Source organism: Sapajus apella, unplaced genomic scaffold (genome assembly GCF_009761245.1).
Source record: "Sapajus apella isolate SASKATOON/1434 unplaced genomic scaffold, GSC_monkey_1.0 scaffold7, whole genome shotgun sequence".
Classification (NCBI taxonomy): Eukaryota; Metazoa; Chordata; class Mammalia; order Primates; family Cebidae; genus Sapajus; species Sapajus apella.
In genome coordinates, this window is record NW_022436947.1 from 37,351,713 (window position 1) to 37,374,646 (window position 22,934).

A 22,934-nucleotide genomic window follows, 5' to 3' on the forward strand; every position below is an offset into this window, starting at 1 on the left:
CAAGATAGTGTCTTATTGCATTATCCTCTGGAGAGGAGGAACACTGTGCCCTCACATGGCAGAAGGGACAGAAGGGATGAAAGGGGGTGAACTCCCTCTGCCTAGTCTTTTTGTAACTTAATACTATTAGTGAGGGCTGCGGAGCCCATATGATCAATCACTTCCTAAGGACCACACCTTGTAATACTCTTGTATTGAGGATTAAGTTTCAACCTGAATTTTGAAAAGGACAAAAACAGTCAAACCATAGCATTTTAATGTCATCCTTGATGGTACTTGGTTGCATTTGCTGCTAGCATTTCTTTTTATTATAGGCTCTTGAATTTTCAACCTCCTTGGACATAAGTATTTATTTTGAATCATATTTTGTAGTAGATCATATACAACCCTGATTTCAATTTGTTTTGTTTTGGTTTGGTTTGGTTTTTTTGAGATGCAGTTTCACTCTTGTTGCCCAGGTTGGAGTAGAATGGTGCAGTTTCAGCTCACTGCAAACTCTGGCTCCCGGATTTCAGTGATTCTCATGTCTCAGTCTCCTAAGTAGCTGAGATTACAGGTGTGTACCTCCACATCCAGTTAATTTTTTTTTTTTTTTGTAAAGGCAGGTTTTCTCCATGTTGGCCAGGCTGGTCTTGATTGCCTGACCTCAGGTTATCCACCCACCTCAGCCTCCAAAAGTGCTGGGATTACAGGTGTGTACCACGGCAGCCCAGCCTTTATTTCAATTTGAATGTGATTTCATTTTGATGAAAACTTGATTTTTCACCCTGAAGGAGTTGTATTGACCAACATTAGTAGCCCCTCGCAATTCCGTGGTCACCACACAAGCACTTAACCATGAATTCATATTAACCTTTGCCTGCTCTGCCAGTAACTTCCTTTAGTTGGGAACACTGGCTTTAGTTGTTGTTATACATTTAATGTTTTATTATGAGGTATATAGTTCAAATGTACAGACAGGTACAAACAATTGCGGAACAAACACCAGTTTACTTACTAAGCAGTATAATCAAATCTTCACTTTTTGCTGTCATTGTGCCAGTTCTTTTTAACAAACTAAAACATTGAAGATACAGTTAGTAGAAGCCCTCAACTATCCCTTCTCAGTCTTATTTCTTCTCTCTGGAGGTAACACCATCCTGATCTTGGTGTTTATTGTTGTCATGAATGGTTTTATACTTTTACTACAAATATGTGTAATAACATATGCTATTGTTCTATGTTTTTAAACTTTAAATAATTGAATCCTCTCAGTATTCATCTGTGCCTTACTTTTTTGCTGAAAATTGTCTCAGATTTATTGAAGATGATACATATAGATTTAGTGCATTTCTTTTTATTAGAATTAAATTTATGAATATAGCAAAATGTATTTTTTACTGCATATGAGTAGACATTTAGATTTTTTCCAACTTTTCACTCATATAAGGCTGTGGCAAACATTCTTATACACATCTCCATATGCACAAATATGTTGTATTTTTATTCTTTAATCATTTCTTGTACTCATATAAGTATTATCACTATGTAGGCATGAAAAAAACTAACTTCATTCTAATCAAACACATGACAATGTAATCAACTTCAAAACAGTACTAGAATAGTGTGCTGATGTTTTTAACTTACTGCCTTTCACAACGGTCACCAGCAGCTTCCCTCATAGACACATATAAACCCCAGCTCTGAATCATAGAATAATTTAAAGAATAATCAACCGTAAATATAGAATTGAAAAGGAGGCTAATATAGCTTTAAGAAACATGGAGTCAATTTAAGGACTGATCATACTCTTTTTTTCTGTTTCCTTGACATATAGCTGGTCAATACTGACCTGATTTGCAATTCCTCTTATATGGACCTAGAGGCAACTGACTGTAGTATTTAGCCATTGAACTTAATATGAGCTTTTGTTAAAAGTCTATACATTAACCACTTATTGCCCTGGGAGGGAATAAGTCACGTTTATTTTTTTAATTGATTTTGATTTTATTTCATTAATTACTGTCTCCTATATACAGATCAATACATGATGTGCTCTGGGGTGTCCAAAGACAGCCTCAGAAGGACTTCGAGCACCGTGAGGAAGAGATGATTAGGAAAAGGTGTCAGTAGGATTTTGGCATGTAACATGGAGTTTTTCTTTTTTCCTTAGTGACACTCAGGAAATGCTTGTCTCCTGCTGTGAATGAATAATTTCAGAGTACTATGGATCATGCTGAAGAAAATGAAATCCTTGCAGCAACCCAGAGGTACTATGTGGAAAGGCCTATCTTTAGTCATCCGGTTCTCCAGGAAAGACTACACCAAAAGGATAAGATTCCAGATTCCATTGGGGATAAGCTGAAACAGGCATTCACGTATGTTGCATTTTAACCTGGTTCTGTTGTTGTGTCATTCAGTTATGAGAGGTGGAAGGTCAAATGTGTAAAGAAAATCTGTTTGGCGAAGCAGAGGAACAAAATGAATACCGAGCCATCATGGTTTGCAAAGCTGTTCACGAGATTCAGCCAGCATCAGATATTTGCACACAGGCTTCATCATGAAATTTCACTATATTGATTGAATTCCTCCTATGCCTTTTGTCTGTGTAAATATTAACATAACCAACACGCTTTCCAATTCTCCACTCACCTTCAAAATACCTTTTGTTTCCTAGGAATATTTCAGCTACCTTCTCTTTTTTTCCCCACCCCTGACACCTCCCCTGTTTGGCAACATCCTGAATCACTAATTGGAAATTCTTTCAGATTGCCCCTGGGAATTAGAAAGGGAAAATGCCTTGGTTTGAATTCTATAGAGATGTTTCTCATTTATAACTTGACCTCTGTCTTTGTCCTTTCAGGTGCACTCCTAAAAAAATAAGAAATATTATTTATATGTTCCTACCCATAACTAAATGGCTGCCAGCATACAAATTCAAGGAATATGTGTTGGGTGACTTGGTCTCAGGCATAAGCACAGGGGTGCTTCAGCTTCCTCAAGGTTAGTAGAAGATCTTTCTTTCTTTATTTCCACACTTGCTGTCCTCAAACAATTGCTTGGCCTTCTTTCTGTTTATTTAATCAGGATTGCAAATTCATAGTTTTTATATATAATTCTAGTAACCTTTACCTGTCTAAAGGTATCCTTCAAACATTTAATCCTTAAACCTGTAATCCCAGCACTTTGGAAGGCCAAGGTAGGAGGATCACTTGAGGATGGGAGTTGGAGACCAGCCTGGGCAACAAAGTGAGACACTGTCTCTACAAAACAACAACAACAACAACAACAAAACATAGCTGGGCATGCCTGTAGTCTCAGCTACTCAAGAGGCTGATATAGGAGGATTGTTTAAGCCCCAAAGTTCAAGGCTGTAATGAGCTATGAGTATATCAGTGCACTCCAGCTTGGGAGATAGAGTGAGACCCTGTCTCAAAAAAAAAAAAAAAAAAAAAAAAAAAAAAAAAAAAAAAAAAAAAAAAGCTCCAAAGATGTTAATAGTAGAAAATGGTGATACTATTTTGCAGATCAATACACTGGTTGGGCATTTTCTTACCACTTGCTAACTCAGTCACTCAAGAATCATTTTGCTGTTGTGGTTGTTGTTAAGGTTTGTGGCTTCCGAGTTCATATTCTAATTACGAGGGACCATGATAAGCTAAATTCCTTTAGCATATTGCAGCAACTCTGATTTTATATGTGATTTAAGAACTCAAGAAAATATTCATTAACTTAATTAATTTATTCATGTATTCTAAACAGTACGTGTCTGTTAGGCACCTACCTGGCTCCCTGTCCTCATGGAGCTAACTAACCATCCAATAAAGGGATGAGATGCTAAGTAGAAAAAAGCACATATAAAAATTTTCATTACAATGATAAGCACGATGAAGGAAAAGAGAAGGTATTGTGTAATAAGAATAGTGGATCTAGGGCCAGCCTGTGGTAGTTCATGTCTGTAATCCCAGAACTTTGGAAGGGTAAGGTGAGGGGATCATTTGAGGTTAGGAGTTTGAGATCAGCCTGGTCAACATGGTGAAACCCTGTCTCTACTAAAAATACAAAAATTAGCCAGGCGTGGTGTCATGTGTCTGTAATCCCAGCTACTCAGGAGGCTGAGCCTGGAATCGCTTGAACCTTGGAGGTGGAGGTTGCAGCAAGCTGAGATCGTGCCACTGTACTCCAGCCTGGGTGACAGAGCAAGATTCCATTTAAAAAAAAAAAAATTAGTGAATATAGGAAATGAGGTTTGCGCTGAGACCTGAGACAGGTCAGCAATGAGAGGAAATGCATTTCAGGCAGAAAGAATAGTATGTGTGAAGGTGCTGAAAAAAATTGGGTGTGGTACAAAGAATGAATGGAAAAGCTGTGTTCTAGGAGTGTGAGGGAGCAGTGGCGGGTGAGGTGGGCAGAGGCAGGCCTGCAGAGTCTTCTTAGACCCTTTTTGGATTTCATTCTGAGTTCAGTGAAAAGCTATCTGTATTACTTTGTATTTAGGCTTTGTTTGTATATAAGTCTTCTCATGCTGCTAATAAAGACATTCCTGAGACTGGTTAATTTATAAAGAAAAAGATGTTTAATGGACTCACAGTTCCATGTGGCTGCAGAGCCCTCATAATCATGTCGGAAGGCAAACGAGCAAAGTCGCATCTTGGCTGGGCGCGGTGGCTCACGCCTGTAATCCCAGCACTTTGGGAGGCTGAGGTGGGTGGATCACTAGGTCAAGAGATCGAGACCATCCTGGTCAACATGGTGAAACCCCGTCTCTACTAAAAATACAAAAAATTAGCTGGGCATGGTGGCGCATGCCTGTAATCCCAGCTACTCAGGAGGCTGAGGCAGGAGAATTGCCTGAACCCAGGAGGTGGAGGTTGCGGTGAGCCGAGATCACACCATTGCACTCAAGCCTGGGTAACAAGAGCGAAACTCCGTCTCAAAAAAAAAAAAAAAAAAAAGTCGCATCTTACATGGTGGCAGGCAAGAGAGAGCATGTGGAGGGAAACTGCCCTTTAAAAAATCATCAGATCTTGTGAGACTTACTCACTATCACATGAACTGCACGAGAAGACCCACCTCCATGATTCAATTACCTCCCACTGGGTGCCTCCCACAACACATGGGAATTATGTGAACTACAATTCAAGATGAGATTTGGGTGGGGACACAGCCAAACCATATCACTTTGTAAGAGGTCACTGAGACTGCTGTGGGGGGAGTGGATTTGGGTGCTGGGAGGGGCACCAGACTGGATGTGAGGAGACCAGGTAGAGGTGACAGCAGCTCATGTTAAGCAAAGGTGGTAATGGCTTGAACAGCTCTAGGTCAGCTGGCCAAAAATCAATTCCCTGCTAGCCAGTTTCCAAAAATTTAATTTGTCAAAAATATCACTTCCCATAATTGATCAATTAGCTGAGCTTTGTATTTTCCAAGTGACTGATTTGCCATATTTATTAAATCTATTTTACAAAATCTTAAAGCAGATTTGGGACAGATTTCTGCAATCATTTTGGTGTCATTGCCTCAAGAATAGAGAAAGGGACAGATTCAAAGTCAGGGCAAGGGCAGGGTGAGGAGCAGATAAGGGCTCGGTATCCCAAACAGGAAGCAGAAGCCAAACTGACATTCAGTCAAGCTGGACTGATGGAGCTGAAGGAGTGACTGCCATCAATCACCCATGCTCACACTCGAAGAACTTCATGGGTTTCTGCCCAGTTGAGTTTTCACAGTCATTCCACAAACCTATTTTCAACCAGCTGACCTTCCTCCATCTTGAATTAGAATGGTGGCCATTAGAATGGAAAGAATTGGAAAGACATATGATATATTTTGTAGGTAAGATCAGCAAGACTGGCTGTTGGATTAATTTAGAAAGAAGGGGGAGGGTGTGTCAAGAATAGTTTTAAGGCAGCTGGGCTGATTGGTTGGATGTGTGGGGCTGGTGAAGAAGAGGGATGGTCGAGAATGACTTCCAACTTGCTGTTTCAAACACCTGAGGGATGGGGGTGCTAATTGCAGACGTAAGAAAGATGACAGGGCTGAGCACGGTGGCTCATGCCCATAATCCCAGCACTTTGGGAGGCCAAGGTGGGTGGATAACCTGAGGCCAGGGCTTCAAGACTGACCAACATGGTGAAACCCCATCTCTACTAAAAATACAAACTAAGCCAGGCATAGTGGCACACGCCTGAAGTCCTAGCTACTTGGGAGTCTGAGACAGGAGAATTGTTTGAACCTGGGAGATGGAGGTTGCAATGAGCTGAGGTCATGCCATTGCACCCCAGCTTGGGTGACAGAGTGAGACTCAGTCTCAAAAAATAAAAATAATTTTTAAAAAGATGACAGAAATAGGATTGAAGAGTAAGTTTGATTATGTTAAATTTGAGATGCTTGTGAGATAGACAAGTAGATATTTCATGTTTGTATTTAATATATGGTGAGCACAAAAGAGAGATAGGGGCTAGAGATATCAACTGTGGAATCTTTGACCTACAGAAAGCATTTAAACCATGGCAATAGACCAGGGTACCTAGGGAGATAAAGTGGAGTGAAAAGAGACGGGAGCTAAGATCAAGCTCTGTCCAACATGAAAGACTAAATACAGAAGGAGGAGCCAGCAGAAGAGATAGAAAAGAATCTGGAAAGGAAAACCAGGAGTGTGTACATTATTACAGTAAGCAAGAAATCATTTCAAGTCAGGGAATAATTCAGTAGGTAGAACACTTCTGAGAGGCACAGATCATCCCACACTCAAATTTGTATTGCAGAGGTATTTTTCTGCTCACTATTAATAAATGAAGATAGATAAATTTGTAAAACAAAATATAGCAAAGATAGAGATCTAAGAGAAAGTAAATACATTTCCTGTGATTGATAAATAATTTAAATTAACAAAAAGATTTTGTGTTAAGCATAGCAAAGTGAAAGTATGCTCTTATCTCTAATTGTCTTAAAAATCCCTCTAAAATGACAATAAAAGAGGGGGAAATGGTATAAACCAGCAAGGATGGAGAATATGAGAGAGGGAAAAATATATATAGCAAGCAGATGAACAAGTGGCAGCTGAATTGCTGGAGTAGGGGAAGCTGAAATGTAGGTACATACACTACAAAACACTGGGAAATTGGAGGCTCCAAATATTGTGAAAGCTGAGAGTCAGGCAGAAGGCTAAAAGCAAGGGAACTGGTTCCAAGTTTTTGTAATCAGTAGCATCAATACACTCTGGTCCCCACACCTACATGATGCAGTGGATGGTAGGAGAAAAATACCAAGAGATGCCAGGAAGGTTAAGTAAAAGTCTGCACACTGAACTGTGAGCCAACAAAGGCTGTTCCCTTGCTAAACTTTGCTTCAAAGTGCCTGCAAAAAAAACTTACAGCCCAAAGCAGATGGTGACCTCCAAAAGATGTATAGTGACAAGCTGGGGATCCCCCCAGTGAAGTTGCTGGCTGCCCATCCAGTTGTCCTCCAGTAAGGCCCATCAGTAAACAAAGAGAACCAGTACACATGAAGCTTCAAGAAAGAGACCAGCTAAATTCCAGGAGGGTGAGTGAGTGCTGTGCTTTCATGGGCCTCTTCTGTATGAAGCAAAGTGTGTAAAGGTTGTCATAAAGGACAAACAAGTGAAATACTTCATACATTACAGTGGTTGGAATAAAAATTGGGATGAGTGGGTTCCGGAGAGCCGAGTACTCAAATATGTGGACACCAATTTGCGGAAACAGCGAGAACTTCAAAAAGCCAATCAGGAGCAGTATGCAGAGGGGAAGATGAGAGGGGCTGCCCCAGGAAAGAAGACATCTGGTCTGCAACGGAAAAATGTTGAAGTGAAAACAAAAAAGAACAAACAGAAAACACCTGGAAATGGAGATGGTGGCAGTACCAGTGAGATCCCTCAGCCTCCTCAGAAGAAAAAGGCCCGGGTAGATCCTACTGTTGAAAATAAGGAAACATTCATGAACAGAGTTGAAGTTAAAGATTCCTGAAGAACTAAAACTGTGGCTTGTTGATGACTGGGACTTAATTATCAGGCAAAAGCAGCTCTTTTATCTTCCTGCCAAGAAGAATGTGGATTCCATTCTTGAGGATTATGCAAATTACAAGAAATCTCGTGGAAACACAGATAATAAGGAGTATGCGGTTAATGAAGTTGTGGCAGGGATAAAAGAATACTTCAATGTAATGTTGGGTACCCAGCTACTCTACAAATTTGAGAGACCACAGTATGCCAAAATTCTTGCAGATCACCCTGATGCACCCATGTCCCAGGTGTATGGAGCGCCACATCCACTGAGACTATTTGTATGAATTGGAGCAATGCTGGCCTATACACCTCTGGATGAGAAAAGCCTTGCTTTATTACTGAATTATCTTCACGATTTCCTAAAGTATCTGGCAAAGAATTCTGCAACTTTGTTTAGTGCCAGTGGTTATGAAGTGGCTCCTCCTGAGTACCATCAGAAAGCTGTGTGAGAGGCGCTCTCACTCACTCACGTTTGGATCTCCGTAAACACATTTTTGTTCTTAGTCTATCTCTTGTACAAACAATGTGCTTTGAAGATGTTAGTGTATAACAATTGATGTTTGTTTTCTGTTTGATTTTAAACAGAGAAAATAAAAGGGGTAATAGCTCCTTTTGTCTTTTCTTTTTTTTTTTTTTCTTTTTTTTTTTTTTAAAGTTGCTGCCAGTGTATTCGATGATGGACAACAGAGGGATATGCTGTTTTATTGCCTAGTTGACAAAGCTGCTTTTGAATGCTGGTGGTTCTATTCCTTTGACACTACGCACTTTTATAATACGTGTTAATGCTATATGACAAAATGCTCTGATTCCTAGTGCCAAAGGTTCAATTCAGTGTATATAACTGAACACACTCATCCATTTGTGCTCCTTTTTTTTTTATTTTACTGGTGCTTAAAGTAAAGAGCCCATCCTTTGCAAGTCATCCATGTTGTTACTTAGGCACTTTATCTTTGCTCAAATTGTTGAAGAATGGTGGCTTGTTTCATGGTTTTTGTATTTGTGTCTAATGCACGTTTTAACATGATAGATGCAATGCATTGTGTAGCTAGTTTTCTGGAAAATTCAATCTTTTAGGAATTGTTTTTCATATCTTCAATAAATTTTTTCTTTAAATTTCAAAAAAAAAAAAAAGAAAGAGACCAAACCATACCCAAAAAAGAATTCATCAAGAACAGAAATTAACAGGTCAAATTAAAAACTTTAAAACTGTTGTATCCTTGAAGAGTTATTTAAAAAAAAAGTTGAGTCTGGGCGCGGTAGCTCACGCCTGTAATCCCAGCACTTTGGGAGACCAAGGTGGCAGATCACGAGATCAAGAGATCAAGACCATTCAGGCCAGTATGGTGAAACCCTGTCTCTACTAAAAATGCAAAAATTAGCTGGGTGTGGTGGCATACGCCTGTAGTCCCCGCAACTCGGGAGGCTGAGACAGAAGAATTGCTTGAACCTGGGAGACAGAGGTTTACAGTGAGCCCAGATAGTACCACTGCACTCCAGCCTGGCAATAGAGCAGGACTCTCTCAAAAAAAAAAAAAAAAAAACAAAAACTGAATCTGTGAAACAAAAACAGGATGTTATTTTGAAAAGAGCATTCAGAGAACAAGAAAGAGCTCATAGAAATTAAAAATATGATAGTAGGAATAAAATATTTAGTCAAGATTGGAAGATAAAGTAGAGGAAATCTCCTGGAAGTAGAAGAAAAAGACAGAAAGAGAGAAAACATGAGAACACCAGAGGATCAAGCCTGATGTCCCATCATATGTCTAACTCTGTGCTGGGATTACAGGCGTGAGCCACTGCACCCGGCCTCAATATTTTTTTTATAACTCTTCAAGGATACAATAGTTTTAAAGTTTTTAATTTTGCCCTGTTATTTCTGTTCTTGATGAATTCTTTTTTGGGTATGGTTTGGTCTCTCTTGAAGCTTCATGTTTACTGGCTCTCTTTGTTTATTGATGAGACTAAGACAGAAAGAAGAGGGTCAACAGAAGGGAAGAAATGGTCAAAGAGTAATCCCCAGGATTGAAGTACTTGTTTTCAGACTGAGAGGAATACCCAGCAGAATAAATGAAAAATAAAAACATGAAATGAAAAATAAAACACAAATGTCTCCTGCCAGAAGTGGGGGCAGGGGGAGTGCTCTCCTTTCAGAATGCTGATTTAGGAAAATGGAGGTAAATAGAGAAAAACAGCTAAAAGAGTTGGAAGTGATTGCCTCTGAGGAGCAAAACCTGGAGGAAGAGGGGTGCGGCAGAAAAGAGCTGGCTTTTCCAGAGAGCCTTTGACAGCTGCTTGGCTTTTTAAATCATATGCATGCATTTATCTGCTAGAAATAAATTTTTTTAAAAAAAGAACCTTTGAGTGACCATGTTATCTTATACATGAAGTTAGGATGCTTTCTCAACTCTTCTTTTGCTAAAGCTGTTTTCTCCACAGCATAACAGTGCATTTAATGAATTTTCTAATTGTCCCAGAAATCTGGCTGAGCCCCTCAAGCTGAAAACAAAGGGTGCTGATTGCCTACACATTCTGAAGAGGCATGCCAGTCTATCTATGCCAAACTATGAGTGAATGACCCAGGCTCTCTTGAGTGTGTCACTTTAACAGAATATATCAGGGAACGAGGAGACTGATTGGGAATGAGAATTTTCCAGGGAGAGGTTAAAACCCCAAACCATTTTCCTTTCACCTGCAGTCAAGTAAGGAATGACTACAAGAAAGCTACTCAGCGCTGAACAGCGCCCCCTGGAGTTTGTGGAGACTGCTGCCTAATTCTTGCATGAAAACGTCCAGCTGCTCTAAAAAATTAAGTTTTTCAAGTGAACCTGCATTTGGATGTTTATAACAGCTTTATTCATAATTGCCTAACCTTGGAAGCAGTCAAGATGGCCTTCAGTAGACGAATGGATAAATAAACCGTGATACATCCAAACAATGAAATATATTCAGTGTTAAAAAGGAATGAGGTATCAAGCCATGAAAAGACATGAAGGAACCTTAAATGCATATTACTAAGTGAAATAAGTCAACCTGATGTAGCTTAACACTGTGTAATCCCAACTGAATGATACTCAAAAGGCCAAACTAGCCAGGGGCAGTGACTCATGCCTGTGATCCCAGCATTTTGGGAGGCCGAGATGAGCAGATTGCCTGAGCCTAGGAGTTCAAGACCAGCCTGGAAAACATGGGGAAATTCTGTCTCTACAAAAATTGTCCAGGCACGATGGTGCACACCTGTAGTCCCAACTACTAGGGAGGCTGAGGTGGGAGAATCACTTGAGCCTGGGTGGTTGAGGCTGTTATGAGCTGTGAGCATTCCCCTGCACTCCAGCCTGGGTGACAGAGCAAGTCCCTGTCTCTAAAAAAAAATGGCAAAACTATGAAAGCAGCAAAAAGATCATGAGTTTCCAGGGGATGGCGGAGGAAAGGATGAATAGAGCACAGAGAATTTCTGAGCAGTAAAGGTACTTTATATCATACTATCATAGTGGCTACCTGTCATTGTACATTTGCATAGACTGTACCACACCAAGAGTAAACCTAATGTAAACTATGGACTTTGGGTGATAATGGTAGGTCAGTGTAGATTCATCACTTGTAACGCATGTGTCACTCTGGTGGGGGATGTTGATTGTGGGGGAGGCTGTGCGTAAGGATGGGATATATAGAAAACCTCTGTATCTTTTGCTCAATTTGCTGTGAATCTAAAGCTGATCTTAAGAAGTCTATTTTTTAAAAAAATATCTAAAGGATGGTGTGAACTACCTAGGACAGCAGAGTGAGGGAAAGACTCCTTTAGATGGTGTGACCTCTACTTCCAAAGTTCCTTGGGTTAAAATGCCAAGCTTTCCCATTGGATAGCTGGGCATCCTGGAAGGTAACGAGGCTTGGCTCATTTGATAGGTACTTGCCCAGGAAGATTGCCTACACGATGAGTATACGCCAGCCGAAAGGACCTAGAAGGCTGTACCTTCTGACAAGAGTCGGAGGGGGGAATATCTAAGAGTCAGGAGGAAGGAGCATTACATAGATTAGGGCATAGTAACTGGGAGGCCCTTATTGCAAAGGGGTCTCTAGAGAACCTACAAAAACACCCTATTAGAGAAAGAGCTCACATTTGTGCATCAACACCAAATCACAGTGGCACCCACTAAGATGAGACTTTTTTCTGTCTTTATCTAATTTGTGGAAGAATAAACCAGAAAAAAAATCACCCACTGGCAAAAAGGAGATGACAGTGGAAACTCTCAGCCTGGACTGTATTAGCACCGAGGTAAGATGATGTGCAGGATTGGGGTAGGGCAGATTGCAGCTTAAATTAAGATGGGCTTCACTGTTCATCAGAAATAAAGAACCAAGAGAAAAGTACATGTAAACCCCCTGTCTTCTAATGATCTCCCATTTCTGTTCGGTTTTTAATCCCACAGGCTTAGCCTTTGCAATGCTGGCAGCTGTGCCTCCGATATTTGGCTTGTACTCTTCATTTTATCCTGTTATCATGTATTGTTTTTTTGGAACCTCCAGACACATATCCATAGGTAAAAGCTTATACTTGATATTCTAATACCTTTCCTTGTGGATTTCCAACCTTTGCAATGTGCCAAAGAAATAGCATGGTCATTATTAAAAATTGGCTTAATAACAACTTTTGTTACTGCATATACAGTAGGTGCTTTAAAAACCTACACTTGATCAGGTGTGGTGGCTCACGCCTGTAATCCCAACACTTTGGGAGGCCAAGGCGGGTGGATCTCCTGAGGTTAGGAGTTCAAGACCAGCCTGACCAACATGGTGAAACCCCATCTCTACTAAAAATACAAAAATTAGCCAGGCCAGGTGACAGGCACCTGTAATTCCAGCTACTCCAGAGGCTGAGGCAACAGAATCGCTTCAACCCAGGAGGCAGAGATTGCAGTGAGCCATGATCACACCACTGCGCTCCAGTTTGGGCAACAGAGCGAAACTCTGTCAAAAAAAAAAAAAAAAAGACCCACTCCTCCCAAGATTTTTAGAGCTTCAACTTTCTTATAATCTTGGGATAATAAAACATAATTTTCTTGTGTAAAAGGGCAATTGTTGAAATCTGTGAAATGAGATAAATGCTTGATTTCATGATGTAATTTGCCAGCATCTGGTTTTTCTTTTTATACTAGTGGTAGTATTTCAAGTTCCTAATCACTTTGCATGTATTTCATTTTTGTCATATTTGGGGCTCTGAATTGTACATATTTTCTTTTTAGTTTATCAGAGGCACATAGATTTCATAATAGTTCTGGTGCTGCTTAAGGCTACAACCAAACTCTCACACACATTCCAGATATCTACTTTTGGGCAACAAATACCCCCAAAATGTAGCAGCTTTGCAACAACAATCATGTTAGTATCTTCCATAGTAACTGCAGGTGAGGACTTGGGAAGGGCTGGTCTAGATAATTCTTCCTCTCTCCCTTTTTCCTCCCTCCCTTCCCTCTTCCCTGCCTTCCTTTCTGCATGTAGTCCCAGGAATTCTCCACCTGGCCTAGTTGGAGCTTTCTTACACATGGTGACTCAGAGCTTCAGCAGAAGTATCACAGCTTTCAGGTGGAAGCTGCAGCCCTTTTATTACCTAGCCTCGGAAATCACACAATGTCACTTCTGCTGCATCCTTTTGATTACTAACAAGTCAAAGCCAACCCAAATTCAAGGAGAGAAAAATTAGACTCCACATCTTGATGGGGAAATGTCAAGAAGAATATGTGTATGGAAGATATTGTTTTGGCTACTTTTGGAAAATATAGTCTGCATATACACACACACATTGCTCTCACACCCCAGGGCAGGACTCCAAAGTAGGGAGTGTGGTCTTCTTTCAAGCATGGCTTCTTGACCTCACCTGTGTCTCTTGGTATACTGGCAAAAAGCACATCAGATGCTATGAATTAGTGTCCTTGAACCCTGAACAGGGATCTTCATGCTTTATTATTTCAGGTCCTTTTGCTGTTATTAGCCTGATGATTGGTGGTGTGGCTGTTCGATTAGTACCAGATGATATAGTCATTCCAGGAGGAGTAAACGCAACCAATGGCACAGAAGCCAGAGACGCCTTGAGAGTGAAAGTCGCCATGTCTGTGACCTTACTTTCAGGAATCATTCAGGTAACACTCAAAGATGGGGAAATGGACTGTCTCATTTGTTAACCTAACAAGTATCTACTGAGTGCTCTTGTTTGGTTTTACTAAGCGGTGGGCAGGGTCAGCCATCAAAACTCCAGAGCTCTGGGAGTAACTGCAGACCAACCGCATGCCTTATTCACAACTGTGAGTGACCATCAAGCAGTCTTCAGGTGGGTGCTTTAAAGACCCCAAAAGCAAGACAAGCTTGACACAGCAGGATTGATTAGTGCTGGGAGAGGACATTCCTCTCTGCTTGGAAGAAATATCCAGTGATCATGATCATGCACTTCAGTGTACATGGTGAAGCATGCCCCCAGCTCCATGGGAGAGGGACGGCGTTAGTGTGGCCAATGCACTGTGGGGCACCAAGCCACTCCAGACCTTCCATTGTTTTCTGTATAACCAGTAATTGATTTGGTCGCTACTTACCCACTTCAGATACCAGTTTGCAGTGTTAGAAAATGGTTCAGAGGCTGGATGCAGTGGCTCACGCCTGTAATCCCAGCACTTCGGGAGGCAGAGGTGGGCAGATCACAAGATCAGGAGTTTGAGACCAGCCTGGCCAACATAGTGAAACCCTGTCTCTACTAAATATACGAAAATTATCCACGTGTGGCGGCACGCACCTATAATCCCAGCTCCGCGGGAGGCTGAGACAGGAGAACTGCTTGAGCCCGGGAGACGGAGGTTATAGTGAGCCGAGACCATACCATTTCACTCCCACCTGGGTGACAGAACAAGACTCCATCTCAAAAAAAAAAAAAAGAAAGAAAAGAAAATGGTCCAGAAATAACTTGTATATTTGCTGTGGGTCATAACTTCCTGAACTTTCATGTGATTTATTTTTTTCTTTGTCATTAAAAAAATAGTTTTGCCTAGGTGTCTGTAGGTTTGGATTTGTGGCCATATATCTCACAGAGCCTCTGGTCCGCGGGTTTACCACCGCAGCAGCCGTGCATGTCTTCACCTCTATGTTAAAATACCTGTTTGGAGTTAAAACAAAGAGGCACAGTGGAATCTTTTCAGTGGTGTATGTAAGTAAACAACTACCTGACGTTCTGGTACTTGTTTTTTCTTCTTTATCTCCCCCCACCCCGCTTCTATTCTGTACCTCTTTTTAGTTTCGAGACTCATTTTTCTTTTTTTCCAAGAATTCTCATAAAAAGGGAAAAGTCCATTTACTCTAAGGTTTTCTGACAAGAGTGTTACAAAGAGGACTAAACCTTAAAATCTCTATTATTAATATGCAATATTTTCCACTTTACAAGGAATTTTTTCCTAGGTCTTTATTTGATGACTGCATCATCACTCTAATTAGGTGAAGAGAGAACTTTTTCTTACAACCAAATTATGGTCTCTTTGGAAACTAACAAATAATTTAAAGGCATAAGGGGAGAACATATCTCTGTCAAAAACTGCTAATTCAAGCTGGCAAAAAAAAAATTAGGCTATAAAAGATTAAACTAACATAAATCTTTTAGTTATACACACCAATTACCAAACTCAGAGAAAATATAAATTATTTGCAGGCACTTAGGGAACAATGGTAATAACTGATCGTTTTGAAATTGATCATGTGAAACTGATCACAAATTCTAAAAATTTAATGCTTTTTCACACAGTGCAATATAATTAAAAATCAAAAACTAAACATAGCTTTAAAACTCCCATAGATTTAGAAACAAAAAAAAATTTCTAAATGACCCCTGAATTAAAAAACATTAGGAAATAATTAGAATGAATTGACAGTAGAAGTACTACATATCAAAACCTCTGAGATGCTGTTAAAGCTATCCTTGGAAGGAGAGGCCTGTAGCCTTTGTGGATATTTATGTGCCAGGCACTCGTAGGTGCCAAAATGCAGCTGTGAGCCGAGAAGATATAAGTGTTGCCCTCTGGAGCTTTCAGTCCAGTGTGCAGATAGTAAACCATTAATTGCATACATGTGTAATCAATTACAATTTGTGTTGAGTGCTATGAAGAAGAAGTACCAGCTGCTCTGAATGTTAGGGAGACCTTTAGGAGTCTAGGAAAGGCACTTTGAGGAAGTGACATTTGAGTCCTTGACTGATTAAAATGGAATCCGACTTTAGGAATATTCTCTAAATAACAAAATTATTAGTTTCCCATTAATAGTTGTTATCATACTTCTTACTCTAAGGCTTCTTGAAATGCCTTGTCACAAAGGAAACAAAACATACTGAGTACTCTAGGCATTGACAGGAAAGGGTGCATGGCCTGGGCTGACTGGGAAGTCTACTTTATTGGGTTTCAAATGAGAACTGACTATATTTGAGGTGCCCAGATGGTAAACCTAGGATATATTTCAGTAGATTGCTTCTCTAGTTCTCCTGGGCTCCTTTCCCAAACATCAGCACTCTTGCCTTCAAAGTCCTGCTAACAATAATTTCTCCCTCTTTGAGCTCCTAAAAGCTTTTCTGTGTACTCACCTTTGTAGTATTTTGCTATCAACCCTTAATTCTTTGCAAGTGCTCAGGACTCAGCTTCAGGGTTCCTTTTCTGAATTTTATAATATTACATTGAGACATTAGCATATGATAAGAATAATTGTTTGATGAGAATAACAACTATAAGGCTGGGCATGGTGGCTCACGCCTGTAATCCCAGCACTTTGGGAGGCCAAGGCAGGTGGATTACTTGAGGTCAGGAGTTCGAGACCAGCCTGACCAACGTAGTGAAACCTCATGTCTACTAAAAATATAAAAATTAGCTGGGCATGACAGCAATCCCAGCTACTCAGGAAGCTAAGCCAGGAGAATTGCTTGAACCTGGGAGGCAGAGACTCTGTCTCAAAAAAAAAAAGAACTATTTTAGAAAGTAACAACCATAAAGTTGTAGACTGAGAAAAAATGTCTCCTAATTGGTGGAAGCTACAAAGAGAGATTTCAGCCTGAGAACTTTCAACTAGACATATCTAATAATGGAATGGCTGGTGTGAATTAGTACACTAGAGTTTCTCTGTCTCTGTTAGGGGCGATTTCTTGATATAAACATCCAGTGTTCACTGTGTTACAGAGTACAGTTGCTGTGTTGCAGAATGTTAAAAACCTCAACGTGTGTTCCCTAGGCGTTGGGCTGATGGTGTTTGGTTTGCTGTTGGGTGGCAAGGAGTTTAATGAGAGATTTAAAGAGAAATTGCCGGCACCTATTCCTTTAGAGTTCTTTGCGGTAAGTTACCTTGGGTCAATGACCTATTCAACTTCTACGACTGCATTTACTTATTTCTGTAAGGGATTTTGGAGTGGATGAAAAAGGACTTTTTTGCTCTCAATTCTGCCAAAAGAAGGTTACAATTTGTCAAAGAAATTTGACTGTTTCATTGAAAAAGAAGCAGAAAAAGCCTTAAAACAGACGCAGATGATTTTTTAAATTACGTATAAGATAATATGTAAAAATTTTAACATTAATTATAAGTGATGGGATTAGGGAGAATTTTTTCTCAAATTTTTATTGGCTAATTGTTTTATAATAAGTACATATTACTTTAATAACCTAAAAAAAATCCATTTCCATTTTGACAAGGCAAGGGTTCCCAAACTTTCTCCATTTCTTGATGCTCCTTCGCCAGAAGAAATAACAGTTCCATTTATTAAGTAGTTGGGTCCAAACAGCTTAATAATATTAATTTATGATTAACAACTTAGTAGCTGCTTATAAAAATATGCACATAAAATAGAATAAAAATATTATGTTCTTGAGTAACCACAATTATTTAATCATGGAATGTATATGCCTGATGGGTACTGCACAGATCCTCAAACCTCAGAATCAGAAAGGACACTGCTACCCTCATTTCCTGTTCACATGAATATTTATATGGTTCCTGCTTTTTCATCACAGCAATAACTGAACACCCAGCGTTGCAAAAATATGGCATTATTGAAAGGAGAACAGTGTTCAAATTATGAACTACTGCAGCTGGAAGTTTGCACAGTGCCCAACAGATGTCACTGTTTCCCTGATGAACTTTTAATATCCAAAGTGTTCCATAGAGTACCTTTGGCACCACTGGATTGTTTGCACATGTGTGGGAGCCGCAAAGATAAGAAATGAAGAGTAGGCTGGGCATGGTGACTCACTCCTGTAATCCCAGCACTTTGGGAGGCCAAGGCAGGCAGATCTCTTTAGGCCAGAAGTTCCAGGCCAGCCTGGTCAACATGGTGAAACCCTGTCTCTACTAAAAATACAAAAAATTAGCCAGGTGTGGTGACATGCACCTGCCATCCCAGCTACTTGGGAGACTGAGGCATGACAATTGCATGAACCTGGGAGGCGAGGGTTGCAATGAGCCAAGATTGCATTTCTGCACTCCAACCTGGTAACAGAGCAAGAGTCCATCTCAAAAGAAATGAAGAGTAGATTTGCCGGTAAAGGGCTGGCAAGATGGCCGAATAGGAACAGCTCTGGTCTGCAGCTCCCAACAAGATCAACACAGAAGGCAGGTGATTTCTGCATTTCCAACTGACTTACCCGGCTGGCTCATCTCATTGGGACTGGTTAGACAGTGGGTGCAGCCGACAGAGGGCAAACAGAAGCAGGGTGGGGTGTTGCCTCACCCAGGAAGTGCAAGGGGTCGGGGAACTCCCTCCACAAGCCAAGGGAAGCCGTGAGGGACTGTGCCATTGTGTACTCCGACCCAGACATTACGTTTTTCCCATGGTCTTCACAACCCGCAGACCAGGAGATTCTCTCAGGTACCTACACCACCAGGGCCTTGGGTTTTAAGCACAAATCTGGGTAACTGTTTGGGCAGACACCAAGCTAGCTGTAGGAGTTTTTTTTTCATACCCCAGTGGCACCTGGAATGCCAACAAGACAGAACCATTCACTCTCCTGGAAAAGGGGCTGAAGACAGGGATCCAAGTGGTCTACCTCAGCGGATCCCACCCCAAAGGAGCCCAGCAAGCAAAGACCTACTGGCTTGAAATTCTCGCTGCCAGCACAGCAGTCTGAAGGTGACTTGGGATGCTTAAGCTTGGTGCAGGGAGGGGCATCTGCCATTAATGAGGCTTGAGTAGGCAGTTTTCCCCTCATAGTGTAAACAAAGCTCCCAGTAAATTCAAACTGGGCAGAGCCAACCACGGCTCGGCAAAGCTGCTATAGCCAGACTGCCTGACTAAATTTCTCCTCTTTGAGCAGGGCATCTCTGAAAGAAAGGCAGCAGCCCCAATTAAGGGGCTTACAGATAGAACTTCCGTCTCCCTGGGACAGAGCACCTGGGGGAAGGGGAAGCTGTGGGCGCAGCTTTAGAAGACTTAAACATTCCTGGCTGCTGGCTCTAAAGAGAGCAGCAGATCTCTAAGCACAATGCTTGAGCTCTGCTGAAAGACAGACTGCCTTCTCAACTGGGAGACGCCTCCCAGCAGCGGTCAACAGACACCTCATACAGGAGAGATCCAGCTGGAATCCGGGGGTGGGGTGCCCCTCTGGGATGAAGCTTCCAGAGGAAGGAGTAGGCAGCATCCTGGTTTTCTGCAGCCTTCATTGGTGATACCTAAGTAAACAGGGTCTGGCGTGGACTTCCAGCAAACTCCAGCAGACCTGCAGAAGAGGGGACTGTTAGAAGGAAAACAAATAAGAAAGGAATAGCATCAACATCAACAAAAAAGACATCCACACAAAAACTCCATCCAAAGGTTACCAACATCAAAGACAAAATGTGGATAAATCCATGAAGATGAAGGAAAAAACAGCTCAAAAAGGGTGAAAATTCCAAAAACCAGAACACCTCCTCTCCTCCAAGGATCTCAACTCCTCACCAGCAAGGAAACAAAACTGGATGGAGAATGAATTTGACTGACAAAAGTAGGCTTCAGAAGGTGGGTAATAACAAAATCCTCCAAGCTAAAGGAGCATGTTCTAACCCAGTGCAAGGAGGCTAAGAACCTTGAAAAAAAAGGTTAAAGGAATTGCTACGGAGAATGATGAGTTTAGAAAAGAACATAAATGACCTGATGGAGCTGCAAAACACAGCACGAGAACTTTGTGAAGCATGCACGAGTATCAATAGGCGAATTGATCAAGTAGAAGAAAGGATATCAGAGATTGGATATCAGCTTAAAGCAATAAAGTAAGAAGAATGAAAAGGAATGAACAAAGCTTCCAAGAAATATGGGACACTGTGAAAAGACCAAACCTACGTTTGGTTGGTGTACCTGAAAGTGACAGGGAGAATGGAACCAAGTTGGAAAACACTCTTCAGGCTACTATCCAGGAGAACTTTCCCAACCTAGCAAGACAAGCCAACATTAAAATTCAGGAAATACAGAGAACGCCACAAAGATACTCCTCAAGAAGAGCAACCCCAGAATACATAATCATAAGATTCACGAAGGTTGAAATAAAGAAAAATATATTAAGGGCAGCCAGTGAGAAAGGTGAGGTTACCCACAAAGGGAAGCCTATCAGACTAACAGCGGATCTCTCTGCAGAAACCCTACATGCCAGAAAAGAGTAAGGGCCAATATTCAACATTCTTAAAGAAAAGAATTTTCATCCCAGAATTTCATATCCAGCCAAACTAAGCTTCATAAGTGAAAGAAAATAAAATCCTTTACAGACAATCAAATACTGAGAGATTTTATCACCACCAGACCTGCTTTACAAGAGCTTCTGATGGAAGCACTAAATATGGAAAAGAAAAACCAGTACCAGCCACTACAAAAACATACTAAATTGTAAAGACAGTTGACACTATAAAGAAACAGCATCAATTAATGGGCAAAATAACCAGCTAGCATCATAATGACAGAGTCAAATTCACATATAACAATATTAGCCTTGGCCAGGTGCAGTGGCTCACGCCTGTAATCCCAGCACTTTGGGAGGCCAAGGTGGGCAGATCACGAGGTCAGGAGATCAAGACCATCCAGGCCAAAATGGTGAAACCCCATCTCTACTAAAAATAGAAAAAAAATAGCTGGGCATGACAGTGCACATCTGTAGTCCCAGCTACTCAGGAGACTGAACAGGAGAATTGCTTGAACCCAATAGGTGGAGATTGCAGTGAGCCAAGATAGCGCCACTGCACTACAGCCTGGGTGACAGTGCAAGACTCCATTTCAAAAAAAAAAATTAACATTAAATGTAAATGAGCTAAATGCCCCAATTAAAAGACATAGGCTGGCAAATTGGATAGAGTCAAGACCCATGGATGTACTGTATTCAGGAGTCCCATCTCGTGTGCAAAGAAACACATAGGCTCAAAATAAAGAAATGGAAGAAGATTTACCAAGCAGATGGAAAGAAAAGAAAGCAGGGGTTGCAATCCTAGTCTCTGATAAAACGGACTTTAAACCAACAAAGATTTAAAAAAGATAAAGAAGGATATTACATGGTAAAGGGATCAATGCAACGAGAAGAGCTACTGATCCTAAATATATATGCATATAATACAGGAGCACCCAGATCCTTAAAGCAAGTTCTTAGAGACCTACAAAGAGACTTAGACTCCCACACAATAATAGTGGGAGACTTTAACACCCCGTCAATATTAGATCAACAAGACTGAAAATTAACAAGGATATTCAGGACTTGAACTCAGCTCTGGACCAAGCAAACCTAACACACATTTACAGAACTCTCTACCCTAGATCAACAGAATATGTGTTCTTCTCAGCACTACATCGCACTTATTCTAAAATCCACCACATAATTGAAAGTAAAACACTCCTCAGCAAATACAAAAGAATGGAAATCATGACAAACAGTCTCTCAGACCACAGTGCAATCAAATTATAACTCGGGATTAAGAAACCCACTCAAAACAGCACAACTACATGAAAACTGAACAACCTGCTCTGGAATGACTAGTAGGTAAATATGAAATTAAAGCAGAAATAAATAAGTTCTTTGAAACCAATGAGAACAAAGACACAATGTACCAGAATCTCTGGGACACAGGTAAAGCAGTGTTTAGAGGGAAATTTATAGCATTGAATACCCACAGGAGAAAGTGGGAGAGATCTAAAATTGACACTCTAACATCACAATTAAAAGAACTAGAGAAGCAAGAGCAAGCAAATTCAAAAGCTAGCAGAAGACAAGAAATAACTAAAATCAGAGCATAACCGAAGGAGATAGAGACATGAAAAACCCTTCAAAAAATCAATAAATACAGGAGCTGGTTTTCTGAAAAGGTTAACAAAATAAATAGACTGCTAGCCAGACTAATAAAGAAGAAAAGAAAGAAGAATCAAATAGACACAATAAAAAATGATAATGGGAGATCACTTCTGATACCACAGAAATACAAACTACAATCAATACTATAAACACCTCTACACAAATAAACTAGAAAATCTAGAAGAAATGAATAAATTCCTGGACACAAGTCTCCCAAGACTACACCAGTAAGAAGTTGTATCCCTGAATAGACCAATAACAAGTTATAAAATTGAGGCAGTAATTAATAGCTTACCAACAAAAAAATCCCAGGACCACATGGATTCACAGCCAAATTCTGTTGGATGTACAAAGAGGAGCTGGTACCATTCCTTCAGAAACTAAACAATAGAAAAAGAGGGACTAATTCCTAACTCATTTTATGAGACCAGCATCATCCTAATACCAAAACCTGGCAGAGACACAACGAAAAAAGAAATTTCAGGCCAATATCCCTGATGAACATCGATGTGAAAGTCCACCCCCAAAAATAGTGGCAAACTGAATCTAGCAGCACATCAAAAAGCTTATCCATCACAATCAAGTTGGCTTCCTTCATGGGATGCAAGCCTGGTTCAATATACACAAATCAATAAATG

General features: G+C 40.6%; 1 protein-coding gene and 1 pseudogene across 2 annotated transcripts in view; both read left to right on the forward strand.

The window, feature by feature from the left end:
* Positions 1-2,163: 2,163 nt before the first annotated feature.
* SLC26A5 (solute carrier family 26 member 5) overlaps positions 2,164-22,934 on the forward strand; it is a 51,457-nt gene continuing 30,686 nt past the window's right edge. Inside the window, exons 1-6 of the mRNA XM_032276357.1 lie at positions 2,164-2,357; positions 2,843-2,982; positions 12,427-12,537; positions 13,967-14,133; positions 15,021-15,185; positions 17,188-17,340. Coding sequence (XP_032132248.1) covers positions 2,206-2,357; positions 2,843-2,982; positions 12,427-12,537; positions 13,967-14,133; positions 15,021-15,185; positions 17,188-17,340 — 888 coding nt within the window. The 5' untranslated portion in view covers positions 2,164-2,205. The remainder of the gene's footprint in view (positions 2,358-2,842; positions 2,983-12,426; positions 12,538-13,966; positions 14,134-15,020; positions 15,186-17,187; positions 17,341-22,934) is intronic.
* LOC116550357 lies at positions 7,554-8,842 on the forward strand (annotated as a pseudogene). Its single transcript, XR_004268356.1, has one exon. The product of XR_004268356.1 is annotated as a mortality factor 4-like protein 1 pseudogene (transcript).